Source organism: Glycine max, chromosome 1 (assembly GCF_000004515.6).
Source record: "Glycine max cultivar Williams 82 chromosome 1, Glycine_max_v4.0, whole genome shotgun sequence".
Classification (NCBI taxonomy): Eukaryota; Viridiplantae; Streptophyta; class Magnoliopsida; order Fabales; family Fabaceae; genus Glycine; species Glycine max.
Window position 1 is genome coordinate 55916680 of NC_016088.4, and position 19715 is coordinate 55936394.

At 28.4% G+C, this 19715-nt stretch overlaps 2 protein-coding genes across 2 annotated transcripts; one reads left to right on the top strand and one right to left on the bottom strand.

The window, feature by feature from the left end:
• Nucleotides 1-1057: 1057 nt before the first annotated feature.
• LOC100792602 (myosin-11) lies at nucleotides 1058-6621 on the top strand. Its single transcript, XM_006573706.4, has 9 exons — nucleotides 1058-1468; nucleotides 1767-1967; nucleotides 2049-2171; nucleotides 2341-2378; nucleotides 2485-2593; nucleotides 2891-5167; nucleotides 5358-5495; nucleotides 5771-5847; nucleotides 6029-6621. Exons 1-9 carry the CDS (start codon nucleotides 1391-1393, stop codon nucleotides 6258-6260), a joined length of 3273 nt encoding a protein of 1090 aa, XP_006573769.1. The 5' UTR covers nucleotides 1058-1390; the 3' UTR covers nucleotides 6261-6621.
• A 4502-nt stretch (nucleotides 6622-11123) lies between these two features.
• On the bottom strand, nucleotides 11124-12369 carry LOC100815833 (protein LURP-one-related 4). Its single transcript, XM_003516647.4, has 3 exons — nucleotides 12081-12369; nucleotides 11736-11957; nucleotides 11124-11502 (listed from the first exon to the last, which is right to left on the bottom strand). Exons 1-3 carry the CDS (start codon nucleotides 12306-12308, stop codon nucleotides 11368-11370), a joined length of 585 nt encoding a protein of 194 aa, XP_003516695.1. The 5' UTR covers nucleotides 12309-12369; the 3' UTR covers nucleotides 11124-11367.
• Nucleotides 12370-19715: the final 7346 nt, after the last annotated feature.

A 19715-nucleotide genomic window follows, 5' to 3' on the forward strand; every position in this document is an offset into this window, starting at 1 on the left:
GTAGTACTATTTTTTTGTTACATAATAGTACTATTGTTTAAATTAATTATAAATTACATTAAATAAATATAACTTTAATACTAAAGTGCGGTCAATTTTATTTATATTTTGATGTTTCTCGTATTAATTGTTACTTAATTAAAGATTTAAATGTGAACATAAAAATAATGAAGTTATAAACATTTATTATTCTTTAATTATCAAATATTTGTTAAGTTCTTATTGTAAATTACTTAAAACCCTCTTTATGATTATTGTCGCAAAAAACAAAATAAGTAATTTTTGTCGACGTACTAACATTTACTTTTTGTGAAAAAAAGAGGTCGTGTTAATATTTATCTCTTCAAAGTCTAAACTAATACTATATCATGTAAAATCCAAGTATTATACACGAGATATGAGTCTTTCAATTTTTGAATCTAAGAGTACCATGGATGATAGAGCTAGAGTCAACCTTAATTTTGTAGATGTCCTAAGCCAGTGTACCTTAGTAGTATGTCAGGTTTTAATTCAATATACTATCATTCAAGATATGATTAGTGGACCCTTTAACCCAGGATTCGAACTGCACCATCATATTTATTTATTACTCGTTTGTCTCGATTGAAATTTTTGTTACTCCTTACCGTATCAACCACTTCTTAGAAACAAACAGCCAGCAGGGATTTCAGGTTTGTAAAGAAAAGAAAAGACCCAAATAAATTAAAATTTCTCTAACTTCCCTTTCACGGCCAAGACAAATTTTCTTTTCCCATGGATTACTCCTACGCCTTGTTTTCTTCGTTACTAGTATTAACCAGATATATATTTCAAATTAAAAGCATTCAACAACTCTCATATAATATAGTCCATTTCATACCATATGCACAGGAATTGTTGTTTTTCAATTCAATAATAAAAAAAAAAACCGACAATAAAGGGTATTATGGACATATTGTCAAATGAGAAGATACGTTATTGTCCGGTCCCTTTAGCCACCCATAAAAGCACAAGTCCGTAATAATATAACTAAAAAAAATACATGATCGTCTTCTTTACCAAAAAAAAACATTTTTCACCGAATTATTTCTTTAATGAAGTTAAAAAAAAAAAACTATATTTTAGAAATAGAAGTTTCCGCTTCAATTCAATATATAAAATAAATATAAATATTAAGTATATGTCATCATCTGTTTCTTATAAGCCGTTGCTGCGAACAGAACAGAGACGACAACAACAGAGGAGCAACGAAGCATAACATCAGATCCACCTTACTCTGTTTGCTTCCAGTTTTCATCACCCTCATTCTCTGTTCCCATTCTGCTTCCTTCCACGTTCTCTCTGTTTCGCTTTGGGCCAATGAGTTGAACCACATTGAAGGAATCCACTTGCAGGGGAGTGAGTGAACGAGATGTTTCGTTCTGCAAGATGGAGAAGCGAGAAGAACAGGGTCAAAGCTGTTTTCAAGCTGCACTTCCATGCCACCCAGGTCACTTTCATATTCCTCTGAATTTCAATTTTCCTCTTCCTTCTCTGGATTTTAATTGAGTTAAAAAGAGAAACCATTTTTTCACCAACAGGTGTGGATAAGTTGTCTCGGGCCTGTAGTCTCATACCAAAAAAAGAGACAATTTTTTTTAGCCCTTATTTTTGTTTTCTTGAAAAATGAAAATGGGAGTTTGGAATAGAATCTGAATTTTGACGATGTACTTATTATGGTGCTGAATTATATTTGGTTTGGAATGAGATGGTAAAAAGAGTGGTTGCATTTGGTGATGAAATTTCAGGTGTTTCAATCTGGGATGGATGCATTGGTGCTGTCTATAGTTCCAGGGGACATTGGAAAGCCAACTACGAAATTAGAGAAAGCTACAGTTCGAGATAGAACTTGTAGATGGGAAAATCCGGTCTATGAAACTGTTAAGTTTATTCAAGAACCCAAGACTGGGAAAATCAATGACAAAATATATCATTTTTTGGTTTCAACGGTATGATTTTTTTTTCTCTATCATATATTGTTCAATTAGTTTCTTTTTGTCAATGTGATCTAATTTCTGCACTCTATGCAGGGGTTACCAAAAGCTAGTTCCATTGGGGAGGTTTCTATGAATTTTGCTGATTATGTGGAAGCCACTAAGCCCTCCTCTGTCGCTCTTCCCATCAGGATTTCTCACTGTGATGCTGTTTTGCATGTTAGTATTTGCTCTCTTTCTGATTATTTTTGTTTTCTAAAAAAAACAAAATTGTGGTCCAGATGTGAAGTTACTTGAAATTTCAGGGAAAACTAATGAAAAGTTTGAGTAAGACATAAGTTAAAGCAATGTTGATCTTGGTAAATTTTATTTGGTGCTTAACAAACAGGTATCAATTCAGAGGCTGCAAGAAAACGGTGATCGAAGGTACAAAGGGGGAATTGCCATGGTTATTTTTGCCTTTCAGGTTTTAGAGTTTGCCTCAACTCAGTTTTTGATGATGTGGTTTCTTCTTGTTCGGTAACATTTGCAGAGAGGAAGAAGAATGTGAAGATGTGAAACTAAAGTCCGATGATAGGAGCTCAAGGAATCAATTAAGCAACGGCAATACGGATGAAACAAGTAGAAGTTGTTCTTCTGAAGTATGAATTTCACCCTTTGGGCTATGAATTTTGTCACTTCTTTTTATGTCTCAGCCTATGTGATAATTTGTCTCACTTTTTCTTTTCCTCTTTTGGGAAGAAGGGTGCAGGCAAATGTTATTTAAGTTAATGTCATGCTTTCATAATTGAAAATTTCTTTGATATATAAATTAAACTGGCACGTCCTTTCTAAGTACACATTTATCTATTTCTTTAATTGATATACTATAAATTAAACTGGCATGTCCTTTCTAGTTTCTAAGTACATGATTCATCCATTTCTTTTTTTGTTTGCAGGATGTGTCTGCCAAAGCAATCATCAATAGAGCTGAATTGAGTTCTAATTATAGGACATCTAGTGGCTCTGATATGACATTGTCAAGTTCTGATGACAGCTCTGGATTTGATACTCCCCGGGAAATTGGACCTAGAAAAAAGAACATCCACCTCAACACAAAAAGGTTTCTTCCAGACCCAGTTTTACACCATGCTTCAGAACCTCAAAACCTTGCTCTCAATGCCTCAACATCAATGCATGTTGTACATCAGAGATCACACTGGGACTGGTCAGCGGGTTCGGAGCATAGGCTAAGTACAGATGATTCAACATATGGTTCTCATCATAATTCTCTCCCGAAGGAAAGCAACCAACAACCTTCTCCTTTAGAGATTGAAAGTCTCAAGGCTGAACTTGCTGCTTTGGCCAGGCAGGTGAATGTGTCAGACTTGGAATTACAGACCCTCAGGAAGCAAATTGTGAAGGAATGCAAAAGAGGGCAGGATCTTGCGAAAGAAGTCATCGTCTTGAAAGAGGAAAAGGAAGCACTCAGGACAGAATGTGACAATCTCAGGTCTTTTCAGAAACGCATGGATGAGGCCAAAGTGAGGAACAGATCACAATTGGAAGGTGGAGATCTTCATGCTCTTGTTGAAGAAATAAGACAAGAATTGGATTATGAGAAGGACCTAAACGCAAATCTCCGATTACAGTTAAAGAAGATGCAAGAATCTAATGTCGAACTGGTTCTTGCAGTGCAAGATCTGGATGAAATGTTGGAGCAGAAAAATAGGGACATATCTAACCATTCCTATATAAATGAGCAGGATAAAAATTCCCAAGAGAAAAGGAAAAACCTCTCTAAATGTGAAACGGATGATGACGAAGAACAGAAAGCATTGGAGGAGCTTGTTAAGGAACACACTGAAGCCAGTGAGACACACTTACTGGAGAAGAAAATAGTAGACCTCTATGGTGAAATAGAGATGTATAGGAGAGACAAAGATGAGTTAGAGATGCAGATGGAACAGCTTGCACTGGACTATGAGATACTGAAGCAGGAAAACCATGGCCTTGCATATAAGCTGGAGCAAAGCGATCTGCAAGAACAGTTGAAAATGCAGTATGAATGTTCATCTCCTCCTGCTACAATGAATGACATTGAAAACCACATCAAGAATCTGGAAGATCAACTCAAGGAACAATCAGAAGACTTCTCAAATTCTCTGGCTACCATTAAGGCACTTGAAAGCCATATCAGAGGATTAGAGGAGGAAATGGAGAAACAAGCACAAGGATTTGAAGCTGATCTAGAAGCAGTGATGCATGACAAAGTTGAACAAGAGAAAAGAGCCATCCAAGCTGAGGAAGCTTTGCGAAAGACCAGACTGAAAAATGCTAAAACTGCTGGGAGGCTTCAAGAGGAATTCCAAAGGCTCTCCTCGCAAATGACCACCACATTTGATGTGAATGAGAAGGCTACCATGAAAGCATTGACAGAAGCAAGTGAAGTGCGTGCACAGAAAAGATTACTGGAAGAAAAGCTGCATAATGTCAAAGAAGAACTGGAGTCATCTAAAGCTGATTATGAGGTAAAACTGAACCAACTTTCGAACCAAATAGATACGATGAAAGTTCAGATACAACAGATGTTGTTGGAAATTGAGGACAAGTCCAAGCAGCTTCAAAATCAGAAGAAGCACGAGGAACGAGTTATTAGGGATTTCTCTAATGAGATCGTGTTACTAAAATCTGAGAATGGAAAGCTTAATGAGGATATTTCATGCTTACATGATCAAGTAGAAGGAAAAGAAATTTTAAGAACTGACTTGGAAGCTATGAAAAAATCAATTGAGGAATCTGAGGCACTCGTACAGAAAGGAACTGTGGAAAGAAATGAACTGGTGGGTACAATTGCATTGTTGAAGAAGGAGGCAGAACAGTCACTTAATGAGCTAAACAGAATGAGACATCTTAAGGATAAAAAAGAAAAAGAGATTAGAGTCTTGCAATCAGAGTTGGAGGCTGTTAGAGCTCAGTACAGTGACCTGAAACTCTCTCTTTCTGAGGACGAAATTGAGAAAGAAAAACTACAAAAGCAAGTTTTGCAGCTAAAGGGTGAATTGAAGAAGAAAGATGATGCTTTAATCAGCACCGAGAAGAGGTTCAGGGAAAGTAATGGACGTGCACAACTTACTGATGGAACTAAAAATATTCCAAAGAACAAAAAAACTGCTTCAGTTCCTCAGAATTCAAAGGAAATAGCCAGTCTGAGGGAGAAAATAAAAACACTTGAGGTAAGGTTTCAGATACTAATAGTCTGAAGAGATGGGACATTTTAGAAAAATGCATGATGCCCAAATGTTAATATTTTCATAATTTCATCTACTGTCCCTTTTTTTACTCTTATGTGCTTTCTTAGGATAAAATTAATTTACTTGTGGTAATTGAAGTGAGCATGTTAATAAAAAGGATTGTTTATGGCAGGGAATGATACAGTCAAAGGAAACTGCCTTGGAAACTTCAACAACTTCATTCTTGAAGAAGGAAAAGGAACTCCAGACCAAAATTGAGGAGCTGGAGGACAAATTGGAGGAATTCAACCAAAGTATTGCTTTGCAGAAGGTATAATCATATAATGCTAGTGCACTTTATAGACAGTACTGAATTTTAAGCCCGTTAGTGATTAGAATTTATGCATATTGCAATATAAAGATTTCTAATTATATTTTTGAGAACTGAAGTTCCATTTTTCTTAGGACGAAGCTCATTTGTTCCATGAAGTTTGAATTACTAACCCAATGTTGCTTGGAAAAATTAGACTTTCATTATTGAATTGTTGATTTATGAAGCAAATTACTTATCTGGAATAAATGTACATTGGCATGCCCTTCAAACAGGTGGTTCAGGATAGAAGTACAGTTGAGCATCTCAATGCTGCTGCATCTTCCTCTGGGGTTGCATTGTTATTCAAGAGGTCTGAATACTTTTCTACTTTCCTTCAATGCCCTTTTTCTCTCCCTATGGCATTAAGTAGACATTGTTTAACAATTTAATAACAATTTGGTGAATTTTCAGTTTGTCTATGTTACTCTTGTAATTTTATGAATTCAAGCCATTGAATTGTTCAGTTATTAATTATTTTCTGGCCATGGCAGTAACGTAAACTTGCCGGAGAAAGAAGCAGGAACCTCCATAATGGATACTTCAGATAGCATTCTTGCTGACTTATTAACCGAGCTAACATCATTGAAGGAGAGAAACAAATCAATGGAAAGCGAACTTAAAGAGATGCAAGAGAGATACTTAGAAATGAGCCTCAATTTTGCCGAGGTAGAAGGTGAAAGACAAAAGCTCGTTATGACTGTACGGAATCTCCAGAAAGGCTAATAAGTTCCTCCTGATATCTTGGAGCCTGCATTGCATAGTTGAAGCAGCGGCCTTTGCAGCAACTAAACACATTTCTTAACAAATAAATTAATGTATAAAATGGTAAAATACATGTAATTTTTTTTTCTTGCCCTTGATATTTGCTTCCAAGTGCTAAATGTGTTCCCCATTGGGTATCATTTTACAAAGTTATCAGTTAATTTGTAATGCCCAAGTTGTTACCAATGGTTCTCTCTTGCTCTCATGTTCGGTAAACAAGGATCAGCTGTTTTCTTGTGTCTTTTTTGCTTTTATAAGCATACATATTCTTTAATCTTTATTGTATCTATTAATATATAATACAAATGATCAGTTCTTTTATTGATATAATTTTTTTATCTGACCTTTATTGTTAAAATTTATGTCTCTTGCATATGTATTCATCCATTACTGCATCTTTTAATTGATATTAAAACAAACTCTCATTTATTTTACTTTACGAGCTGAAAATGCTCCTCTAGTGGTTCCTTTAACTTGTTTTGTTGTAGTTTTGCCTTCCCCAATTTTAAGCTTGATGAACTTGGGAAGAATTTTTTTATCAACCATTACTTGTATGCCTAAATAGCTGCCATGTATTCAACTTCTATAGTACATGGAGCTACAACAATTTAAAATTTGGATAACCAACTTATCACCCACCCTGCAAGTGGAAACACGGAGTTTTTTTATTATTATTATCAAAATCTAAATCGACATAGTGCCTACAATAAATTATAATCCTTCAAAACATAATATAACACCTCAAGTTTCTTTGATGAATCTAAGGATGCACTTAAACATTTCAATGCTCTCTACCATGATGTATCATGAATCTACTAATCACTCTCACTTCTTATGCCATGTATGATCTTGTACAAATCATATTCATCACTAATGTAGACAGTACTTGAAACATTTTCATCCTCTCCACTTTATATGTACATATATATTCAACACAGTCTTTAATATATGCTTTAACATATGTATTTAATATATATATATATATATATATATATATATACATATTTAATATGTTTTAATAAATATAATATATGTATTTAATGTAGTATTTATTAAATATTAAATACAATAAACTTTAATGATAATATTAAAACATAATATTTTATTAAACTTAATAAATTCTATGTGTTTTTTCGGTAATCCAATTTTTATCAACATAAGAGTATAAAAATCAGATCACTATTATTTTCCACATCTAGTTAGGGATCCCCACCCTAAAATGAACATTATAGAGTGTTAATGCTTTTCTTACTTGTTATCCATTCCTGGATTTTGATTTGGAAGGCTATTTTACTTTTATTAGAGTTTAACCAATATTTCTTGTAAATAAACAATCATGTGAGATGTTGTAGTAAAATTACTGATATTTGAAGTTATTATTTGGACTAGCACATACATCATAAGATATAATTATCATATTTTTTACACATTTATAAATTAAATCATAATTTGTTATTTTGAGAATTAAATTTTTGCTAATATATATATTAAGGGACCAATATTGTCATTATCCAAAAAAAATCTAAAATAGTAAATAATTTATATATTTTTGGCAAATATTTATTTAAAAAAAAAAGCAAAAATATTGGAACAAGTTAGAGACCAACATAAAAATACTAGATTTATATTAAGAATATAAATATTATATAAATAATACCATGCTGGCTTATTATTAAAATAATACTCAGTACAGTATACCATCCAAAAAATGTGCAGAAATTGAAACTTCAAAAAGTGGCATTGAACGTTCCGTGGAAAGTTTAAGGCTGACAGAGGAAAGGCAAGGCTGGGGAAGGCATGAACAAATGAAAAAAAAATAAAAAAAATAAGTATCATGTACATTACTGTGTAGTTGACTCATTGAAATTAAAGTAAGTAAAATGATATTTTTACCTTTAATTTCTGTGTCTGTCTGCCATATATCTAAGAAGGCATATGATTAGAGATGATGGAATGTGTATATTCGGGGCGGGGGGCTGTCAATCAACTTGCTCACCGCCAAAATTTTGTCAAATATGTAAAACTGAAGATATGGCATTGGAGGAAAAAAGTGAAAACAATGATGCGTGCAGTTACTGCTATTTACTTATTTTGCAAACATTAAATAATAACAATACATGAATTTTCTTTTATTTTAAACATTCTTTCGATATTTTCTCTCTTTTTTATTTTCATATTATATTAAATCTAACCTATATATATATACACAAGTAAAGATTAAATTATACTGAAATAATTTTTATATTTATTATATTATTTTTATAATTTAATATAAAATATAATTTTTATTGATTGAATGTTAAATCATATATTACATAATTAATATCATTTATGTCAAATGTTATTAAAAATAAAAAATAAAAAAATCAAATAATTCATATTTTTTTATATTTTAAAATATATGTTATGTCGATCTTTTATTTATAAGAATAAGATAATAAATAATTTTATATTAATATGAAAATTTATATGCGTATAAAAAAATTAATTTAAGAATGAGTTTTAAGAAAATATTATTTATTAAAAATTATTAAATAATAGAGTAATTATTAAAATTATAATAATATAATTTGATTAATTATTTACTTATTTTGTCCAATTAAAGTGCGGGATGAGAATTGGCTCTGTGGCTCAGAAATACTTTTCAAAACAGGCATGCTCTTACCTGATGAGACGGTTTTGGCTTCCCACCGATGGAATATTCAATCAATCACCGCTTTATCTTTCACGTATCAAATTTTCAGAAGAGTATGTAACCCTAAATATTTGGTCAACATCAGTGTTCCCAGCTCTTGATTGGTAGATTTAGATGATTTTTTAAAATTAGTTATATTTTTTAATTTTAAGTCAACAGTATCACTTAAATTAATGATTTGTTGATTAAATTAGTTATATTTAAAATAACACTTTAAATTTAGTTTTATTTTTATAGTAAATTAATTTTTGAAGTATAATTATAAATAGAAATTTGAAATACAAATTCTTCAAAATTATAAACATTTATTTGATACTTTCTATATCTGCCAATTTTATTTTTTTCTCTCGTATAATATTACTTATTAATTGTAGTATTAGGTTTGTGTGCATACAAATTTTGTTTCACTTATATCTATTATTATTGATACATTTCTCTTCTATTTTTTTCTCTTTCTAAACATAAAATGAGAGATTAACAGTGTTCACAAAACATTTCCCTAATAAATATCTCCGTTGTGATTAATATCTGTTAAGCTATAAATCAACGTCTAAAGTCAAGGCATTGTACGTACCTTTTTGAAAATTAAATCTATTCCATGCATCATCATTATTATTTTGAGAAAAACTAATCACAAACCAAACTAAATTTCAATTAATTTTCAACGTATAAACTAGTTTGTTGTCCATTTTAGTACTTCTAGAATCTAAAATGAAGGGGCTGCAGGTGTGAGTTGAGATATTTTCACTCACATTCGATCTTTTTCCATACAAAACATTATAATTTGTATTATATTAAATTTATCTCACATTTATGTTAGTTTTTTCGCTTGGGCCTGGTTTGTTGTTGTTTTTTCATGTAATACCGGTGTTCATTATTAGTAAAATAGAGGCTTTGGTAAGCCAGAGGTAAATAAAAAAAGGCTTGGATGTAGTTTTGGCATGTGATGGTATGGTTCTTACAGTTGATGTGTAATTGTTTTATATACCTCTAACAGTAATATATATATAGTATCTTATTTCAAAACGATTCCTTTGATTTCCTTCGTCTGGATCTTATAAAATTTCGGCCATGTACATAGTTCAAAGCTAAGGCAGGAACTTCTAGTTGTTACTTTTAGAATGGTGTATTAGTCTTTTAGAATGTATCTCTTCTTGAATCTTGATATTGTTTTTTTTTCGTGAAGTATCACCTTTTGTATATGTGTCAGAATAACTCTTGTACTTATATATATATATATATATATATATATATATATATATATATATATATATATATACACATTCCTCTTTGATTGTTAAAAAAGAAACTTATATATAATAAAGGATATAAGTTTCACCTATTTTTTCCTCGGAATAATCTGTATTTACAATCAGATTTCTAATATGTATTGTATTATTACAATAATATATAAAATAAAATGAATATACAATTTTGATCAATGAGATATATGTGTATATAGAATAAAAAGGTTTGAGTGCCACTTTTTTTTTTATAAATTTTAAATCTTCCATTGAATTGGTGTATGGTATTGTATTGCACAAAATTAAATGTTTCATGTTTGTTTGTTTCAAATGCATATGCATCTACAAATAAGTGATCGTATTAATTAAGACCAAATCACTTGTCTCTGTTTTCTATTCTTTTCTCGGCCCCATCCCTTCCTCCAAATAGATAATAATAATAATAATAATAATAATAATAATAATAATAATAATAGAAAGTATAAGTTACTTTTTAATTATGTGTCTTTTTTTTAATCAGGAGACAAAAAAAAAGGTTATTTTAGTCAACTATTTACTTGTCACTAAACTAGGGTGTGGAAGTTATTGTTTCTATGAAAAGATTGTCTAAAATTTATCTGAAGGACAAATGGAGTTAAACAATCTTAATTAAAGTGGATGATTAGTGCAATTTTCTTATGTACTTAAAGGTGGTTAGTACAATCCCTTAATTGCACCAAATCTTCTATTGTTTAATTTTATTTTTACTTAGGTAACTTAAATAACCTTTTTGTTAAAATGAATATATATAGTAGATGACTGGATGGTAGGCCAAGTTTTTCATCTAGTTTTGTGCCTTTCGTGATTTTACACCGAACATAAACACAATATGAGAAAAGAGAAACGTATCCAAATTCATCACCATTCACTATAATACCGAATTCCTAACGGAACTCATCACAGTCTTCTGTGTATGTACAGTAATAAAAATAAAGTCAAATACGGTCTACAAAACTGTTTATTTGGAGAAAATTTAGAAAAGCAACGATGAGGATTACATAATCAGGTTTCAGATACAGCGAAGCCATGAGAGTGTATGCTGATCTCAGAATATATATATTATATATAGAGAGAGATACTATTCACAAAATCACATTCTGCCGCAGATTAATCCGAACACAATGACAAGAGCCATTATGAGAGAATGATCTATTCCGCCCTCCACATCCAACGTTAGAACATCATTACCCAGCACAACTCCCGATGACGAGTGTTTTTGCTTTGCCTGCATGTTGTCAAAATAAACTAAAAATCAAGGCAAAATATCACTTTCCTCCATTATATTTTAGTATACTATATATATTAATGATCAATATTAATGTGGTGCGTGCATTTCAGGCAAAGCTTTAGATCTCAACACCAAAGTCGAAATACTATGTATATTTAATTTATTATTTTTGAAAAAATCACAATATTAATGAATCAGAACACAAAAGGAAAAAGGAAATTATTGCGTACATCGGCAACCGTGTCTCCATCTATGTTGACAATCTGAAATGTTGTTTTGCCACCGATTTTCTTTATGCAGTACTTTTGGCACTCCACTGTAATCTGGCACGTTATTTTTCTTGTGACCATCTTATAACATCTTTTAACTTGAAACCACGGCTTCTCCTGGGTTTTGAAGTTAGAATTATCACTACCTCTATAGACATCCCAACGTCCAAAAGCAAGTAGTTTCTGCAAAGTAAGTATATGGTCGAAATTAGAACAAGTTAATTGAAACCGTATTGAATGATCTAATTTAATTTAATAATTTACAAAGTTGACACATGCAATACCAACAACTAATTAATTAATTACCTTGTGTATGGTACAGAGAACTCTGCCTCGCAGATCCAAAAGGTTAACGTGTCTTCTACCCTTTGTGTCATAGTTATCAACGCGATAAACGATGACACCATTTGAATCATAGACGGTGCAACCGTTAGAGTGGAGAATAAGTGATTTCATCCAAAGGGTATATGTTTCTGGTCCATGGGACATGCAGGGAGAGGAAGTGGGATCCTGAGGGTAAACCTTCTTGGCCATTTTGGCCGAATGAGAAAGAAAGATAGAGTTGTCGAAGACTGAAGTTGAAGGATGAAGCGGTGGAAAGGCTAATAGTTATATGCTAATTAATTACCAACTAGGCAAATGTCTTCCGAAGGTCAAAGACTCAAAGTACCTTTTGACTATACTCACAAAAAATATTAGGTACTTTTCACTTTTCAGAATAATTTTATTCAATATATGAGGGTTTTTACGGTGATTCAATAATTTTAGGAATTTTATTAATTTTTTAACCAATTAAATTATATTTTATTTTCTCATTAATTATTTTTTTAAAATTAGTCCTTGATTATTATTTTTAAAATTTTAAAATTACAACTCTTTTAAATTAGAAAATATGATTAAAAATAATTTTAGAAGTCTGAATCCTAACATTTTTTACACTTTTTATAAAAAAATATTTTGGGATTTAGGTTTTAATTTTTTTAAAAGTAACTAAAATAATTTTAGGATACATACTTTTTAAATTATCTTTAATCATATTTTTTACTTTAAAAAGTTATAATTTTAAAATTCTAAAAAATAATAATCAATAATTAATTTGAAAAAAAATAACATATTTTGATTTATTAAAAAATTAACGTATCAAAATTCTCAAATTATGGTCAGCTCTATAAAAACTCTCTTCTCTCTCTCTCTCTCTCTCTCTCTCTCTCTCTCTCTCTCTATATATATATATATATATATATATATATATATATATATATAGTACTCGCGGAAAGTGTACGTACATGTCATTAATTAATGAATGGAAATTGAAAAGAGAATAACGTTAATTGAAATTTACCCAATTAATTAATTAATCAGTTTTTAACTAAATTATATAGTTTGTTTTCTACGATATTAGACGTGGAAGTAGGCTTCACCCAATATGATTTTGTTTAAATAAGTTTAGTATGTTTAAGAAATTTAATTAAGAATTAAGTCGTGATATGTTATTTGTTATAAGTTTTTCTTCTAACAGGGTTAATCTTTTTAAAAGTATAATATAACTTCTTAACCTATTTAAAAACTTATTTTATATCAAATATATTAATAAGTGTAACTTATCCCTGAATAAACTAATATATTTATAATAGGTTAACAGAGAATTTTTTTATGTAAAACAAATTAAAATTATCAAAATTAAATTAAATTCCTATTAATGCATGAGACACTAGTAGAAATGAGTAGGGTAGATATTATAAGAGCTCAAATTGTTTTTTTTTTTTACAAATTGTTTTACAAGTTGGGGAGATAGATATAATGAGAAAAAAAGTAGTGAAATAGTTGAATAATGTAATGAAAATAGATAAAAAAAAAATTCATAAAATTAAATATCTTCTTAAAATAGAATAACCCTTTACAAACTGATCTGGCATCCTATTCATGCTTGATTGAATGTATAGGGAAAGGAGGTAGAGAGAGTGGCCATTTCCCATCAGAGCACGTTTAATTTTAATTAAGCGTTAGATTGGGTATGTCCGTATGTATAATGCTGACAAAAACATTCTGTTGAGTTTATTAGTTAAAGAGAGAGCAACTAACTCGCCTCAATTAATAATTTGAAAATTGTTCTTATAAAAATTAATTATTAAAAATGTTTTTCGACACAAATTTGAGATAAAGAAAAGCTGTTCCTTTAATTTTAGAGTGCATTTTGAAACGTGTGTATAAAAAACAAAAACAAATGAGAAATAGGAAATAGGTGACACTTAGTTTAGTTTGAGTATTTATTTTCTGTTTTTATTTTTTATTTTAATTTTAAAAAAATAATTTTTATTTTTAAATATTTAGTATTTAATATATATATATATATATATATATATTATTTTTTTAGAAAATAAAATTAAAAACACTCAAATCAATAGTTACCTTATATACAATATTACAAATGATGTAAAAAAATTGTTTAAATAATAATAATCTTATTCGGTGGGAACATAAGATCTACATGAATAATATATGTAATCTAAATAAAAAATAATTTATTTAATAAGTTATTTTATTAGTTTTGACTTTTATATAACAATAATATTAAATAAATAGGAATCTTTTATTTTTTTTATGGCCGTAATCTTTTATTTATTTGACCGAAAGAAAATGAAGAGAAAAAAAGTTTAAAATTAAAATTAAAATAAAGAGGAGAGGGAGAAATATTTTAAAAAGCGTTATTCATTTTACTTTGATCAAATAAATATTAAAAATATATCATTGTATTTTCTTTCTTTCTATCAAAACATACTATTTATAAGTAAAAAACTGAAAACGAATATGAATGGATTTGCAGGTTTTCCTTCTTTTGTCATAGTTAATAATCGATGTTACACTAAAAAAACATCTTATTTATTTTGTAAATGAGGGTATATATATATATAAAAGATTAAATTATTTTATATAACAATTATTACATTATTTTTATAACTTGATATAAAATATGATTTTTAAATATTGAATTATATTTATATATTACAAACATCATTTGTGTCTAATTTTATCAAAATTAAATAACAAAATAAAGTAATTAAATAATTCATATTTTAGTATATTTTAAAATATTTATATTAAGTCTATTTTAATCTTTACGAATAAGATAATAAATAATTTTTTATTAATATAAATTTTTGTATATGTGATATATGAAAAATGAACTTTCAATCCAATGATAAATTAAAAAAAAAACATTATCTAGTGATTAAATTACACTAATATAAATTTGATAATATTATATGGTTTTTATAATTTGATATAAAATGTGATTTTAATTAATCTTTGAGGTAAATTATATTTACATATTATTAATATCATCAATATTAAAATTGAACAACAACAAAAACGTAATAAAATGATTTATATTTTATTATATTCTGAAATATTTATATTATATTATTTTTAATATATATGAATAAAATAATAAATATTTTTAAATTAATATGATATAATATTATTAAAGTTATATAATTTGTATGACTTGATATAGAATGCGATTTTTATTGATCTGAGTGTTAAATTATATTTATTGTTTGTCATATTTTATTGAAATTGAGTAACAACAAAATAATCAAATTATTTATATTTTAATATATTTTAAAATATTTTATATTTCATTGATTTTAATCTATATAAATAAAATAAAATATAATTTTAGATTAATATAAAATTTTATATATATAATTTGTGTGAAATTTTTTTTAATTTAACAATAATTAAATTTTAAAAATTATAAAATGATATAATAATTTTAAAGTTATATTGTATATTGATGTGATTGGAGTTAAAACAAGCGGTTGAATTTGTGGAGTTATCTACAACATGTTGGTAGAGGGCGGCTATAGAGTATAGATGTCATGCCCACAAGTGATAATAATCTTAATTATTCTGTACTTATCCTATCTGCTACATCTTAATTAATCATTATCCTGTCTTTCTTTATTTAGGGAGGAAAAGGAGAAGTGATTGTTTGGTGATGTAGCATTATAGCCAGAGAGGAGCAACCGAGCATCTGATTAATATTTCAGCCACTGAACACTTCTTCTCACATCATAGTTAAGTTAATATACACGGGATTAATTTTTTTATTGATAAATATTGATTTTTTTAATTTTGTTAAAAACACTCGCGAAAGAATTTAAATGCTTAATTTTTCTTCTTAACTCTTTTCATAAATTTCTATTTTTTATCTATTAAATCAATCGTATATCTTGTACGTAACATCAACCTAATAATAACCTTGAATTGGAGTTACGTTTATAGCTATTGGTCAAGCTTATTGCCGTTGTTGGGAATATATAACTGCTGACAAAAGAGAGCACTTTATGCTTTTAGTAATAAAAATATTGTGACAATTATATAAAAACTAATTATGTATTAATTGAGATTAGTTTTTATATTTTGTTACTGATATTATTAGTATTAGTAACTAAATTATAAATCATCACTATAAATTTACTAAAAATCACACACACACACACATATATATATATATATATATTAAATATTAATAAGAAATAATTTATCACCAGGTAATATGAAATATTAATACTTTTTACAATTTAAAGAGTAAAAACTGAATAGTTTCACATTTTATAAGGGGTGAAAAATAGGTGAAACAATAAATACATAGAAAGAAAGGAAAGAAATAATAAAAAAATGTTATGGAAAATGTAAAAAGAAAAGATGTAACAAAAAAGAAAGATGTAAAAAACTAAAATTCATATTAGAGTCAATTCTTATCACGGTCATGAAGCATGTTTAATTGTAAAATGTATTATTGAAATTAACATACATATGAATTTTAAAAATTCAATAATTCAAAATATTTTTATTAGAGTTAATTTAAAATAATTTCATCTAACTCTAAACATATGCATAGTTTGTTGCATGATTAAGGTTTTGTTTGAATATTTTTTTGCATACTCGATATTGAGAAGAAAATTTAAATAAAAAATAAAATGAATTATAGTTATTTTGTAGGTTTAAATTAACTAATGCACCTCAGTTTTTAGAGAACTTAAATGAAAGAAATTTGATAAAAGTTAAAATGTATAAGTTAATTTTAACTTATAAGAAAAGTTTAATTTATTTTTTATTGTCTCATATCTCGATAAATACTTATAGACAAATTTATCTAAACACAACTTAAGTATTTGATTTTCATATATGCCCACACGTTGTTTCATGTGACACGTTAATACTTCAATTATTGTTGATATTTTGGTTTATTGATGTGAGTCAAATCCATTTACAGCACACACATTGAATAAATTATAATTAATATGTTCGGGATGCACTTATGAAGTTTAAATAAACAATGAAGAAAATATAAAAAAAAAACAATAATAAACAATAGTATTGAACAAGCATATCTAATCAAGTACGGAATATGAACAAGTTATTGGTCCAATCAATAAAACAACAAGTTTGCTTACGAAACAATAATTAAAATTGAGTTCATGGTGAGATATACTCAAGCCGATGATTTTTGTGGATTTAAAAAACCAAAAAGTATTATGTGGCAATGACATGCCTTGAGGAAACGACGAGCCGGATACATATGTAGTACCCTTTTGGCAAGAGGTAATATTACATTTTGACTTGAGTTTATCTTATATTCTATAATATTCACGTCATTGATACTACGATTATTATAGAATTTAGTTATAAATATGATGTTATACGTGCACCGAGTCAATACTAACATTTTTTTGGGCAAATGTGTTGAAATGTAAATTAAGTTGACAAGGCTAATACACATTCATAATGACAATTTCTGCTATACATGACGATCGCTGTAATTAACTTGTGTAAAATATAGGATTATTTAATAAAAAAATTACATAGGACTATCACAACTTTCTCTTCCATATTATTTTTTCTTTTGTTTTTTCATCTCTTCCATATAGAAGTAGGCAACAAACAATATAAACAATGATCGGGTACCTGACCTACAAAAAAATGAATGGCAAATGATAAGTTGATTTAGGATTAAGCTAGGGAAAATTAAGGGAAATAACGGAGGAGTTATTATTATTGTAAATTTATTTTTATTTCATTTTTTTTATATTTTTTATCTCTGTTTTTATTTCTCATTATATCATTTGTCATATTATATTACCTTTCTCTCTCTCCCTCATCACTCTACCCCATATACTTCAAAAAAATAAGATGCACATTCAACAATTTTCATAAAGAAGTGATCATAACATGAGGTCATAAATTTGAACTTAATTAATAGCCATTACCCAATATTATACCAAAAAAGTGAATCATATGAAGAAAGAAACAGATAAGGTGGACAGAAACGAGTTATTCGACTTATGAAAACAGTTTTAGACAGAAACTTGGGCTGGCTGTGTCCCTTTCACACGTTTTTAACACCTGACATTCTCGGTCACCAAAAAGAAAGAAGAAAAATAAAAGAGTTAGCCGTTAGGTCGACATTCCTTTTATCTTCATGCATGTCCTTGAGTTGTGTTAGAGTTAGAATAAGAAAAAATATATATTTTTTTCCAATAAAAAAATGTCACATTATTGTTTTGTTTTTTATTTAATTATAACATATTTTTTATATATAAGATATTAAGAAAATTTAAAAATACTACACAATATCAGTCACTGTTCCTTTAATATACAAATAATAGAAGAGGTGAGTTTAGAAAAGTTCCGCCGCCGATATAGAAAAGTGTAAGGAAATCATATTTAAGTGCTGCTTCATGTGTTTGATCATTTTTAGCACGCTTTTTCAGTTTCATCTGTCCGTGTAGAAATCAAAATGAATCTTGGCAAAATATGTTTTTATTTTATTTTATTTTTTAATCAGCAAAAGACATTGTATTAAGAAAGGGGTATTATGGGTACAGGGGTACGTACCCTCCCTTACACTGTTTCTGGCTTACAAAAGAAACCATAGCTACTCTATATATATCCTGTAACCTACAGTAATGTATATAAAATGCTATACTTAACAAATTATAAACTAAGTATTCCCCCACTAACCATACACCCCGCAAGTCATAACACAAAACATATCCCAGAAGTCTCACTTATCGCATGTTCCAATCCCTCTCACAATGGATTTATCATGGATGAATTGTAAACTTAAGACATTAAAAGAATAATTATATTATAAATAGTTAAGAATAAAAATTAATTAGTAATTATACGATAAAAAATGTTTAATGTCATTATGTCAATGTCAATTTTTAGTAGAAAGATGTAGAAAAGAAAGACAAAAAATAAGGGAAAAATAAAAGAAAATAAGAGAGAAAAGGTAATTTTTTTTAATAAGTGATATAATAGAGAGAGAAATTAGAAGAAAAACGAAATTAAAAATGAGATCGAAAATAAAGTAGGTGCATGAATATAAATATTCATATATATGATCTCTTTAAAAAATTAGATGTATGTATTTTTAATTTTAAATTTTGAAAATAAAATTATATTCATTATTCATATTTCTCTTATTAACTAATATTTTTATTTGAGTAATTTCTTGTATATTGATCTGAAATTTTCTCAAATATATTTCACTAATTTTGCTTGAAATCAATTATTCATATATTTTGTTTTTGACAAAGAATTAGTCTTTTTTTAGGTATGTTGTAAAGTTGGGGTGAGGACCGTAAAATACTCATTGACATATCATTTCCTAAATAATCATAAGAATAATCAAAATTAACATGTGTGTTGACATTTTTAACAATCACATTATGCAATAGGATATATGTATATTACATGCTTGATTACATCCATACACTAAATATGTGTTGACATATAATTGCAAATTAAGTTTGAAACACTCTGAAAGTTTACTTTATATTATTGTTGGAAAATATTTTTCTTTCTTTTTTGTGACATTGAGATAGTATTTACTTCATCTAGGATATATACCATTACAGTAGCTCATTA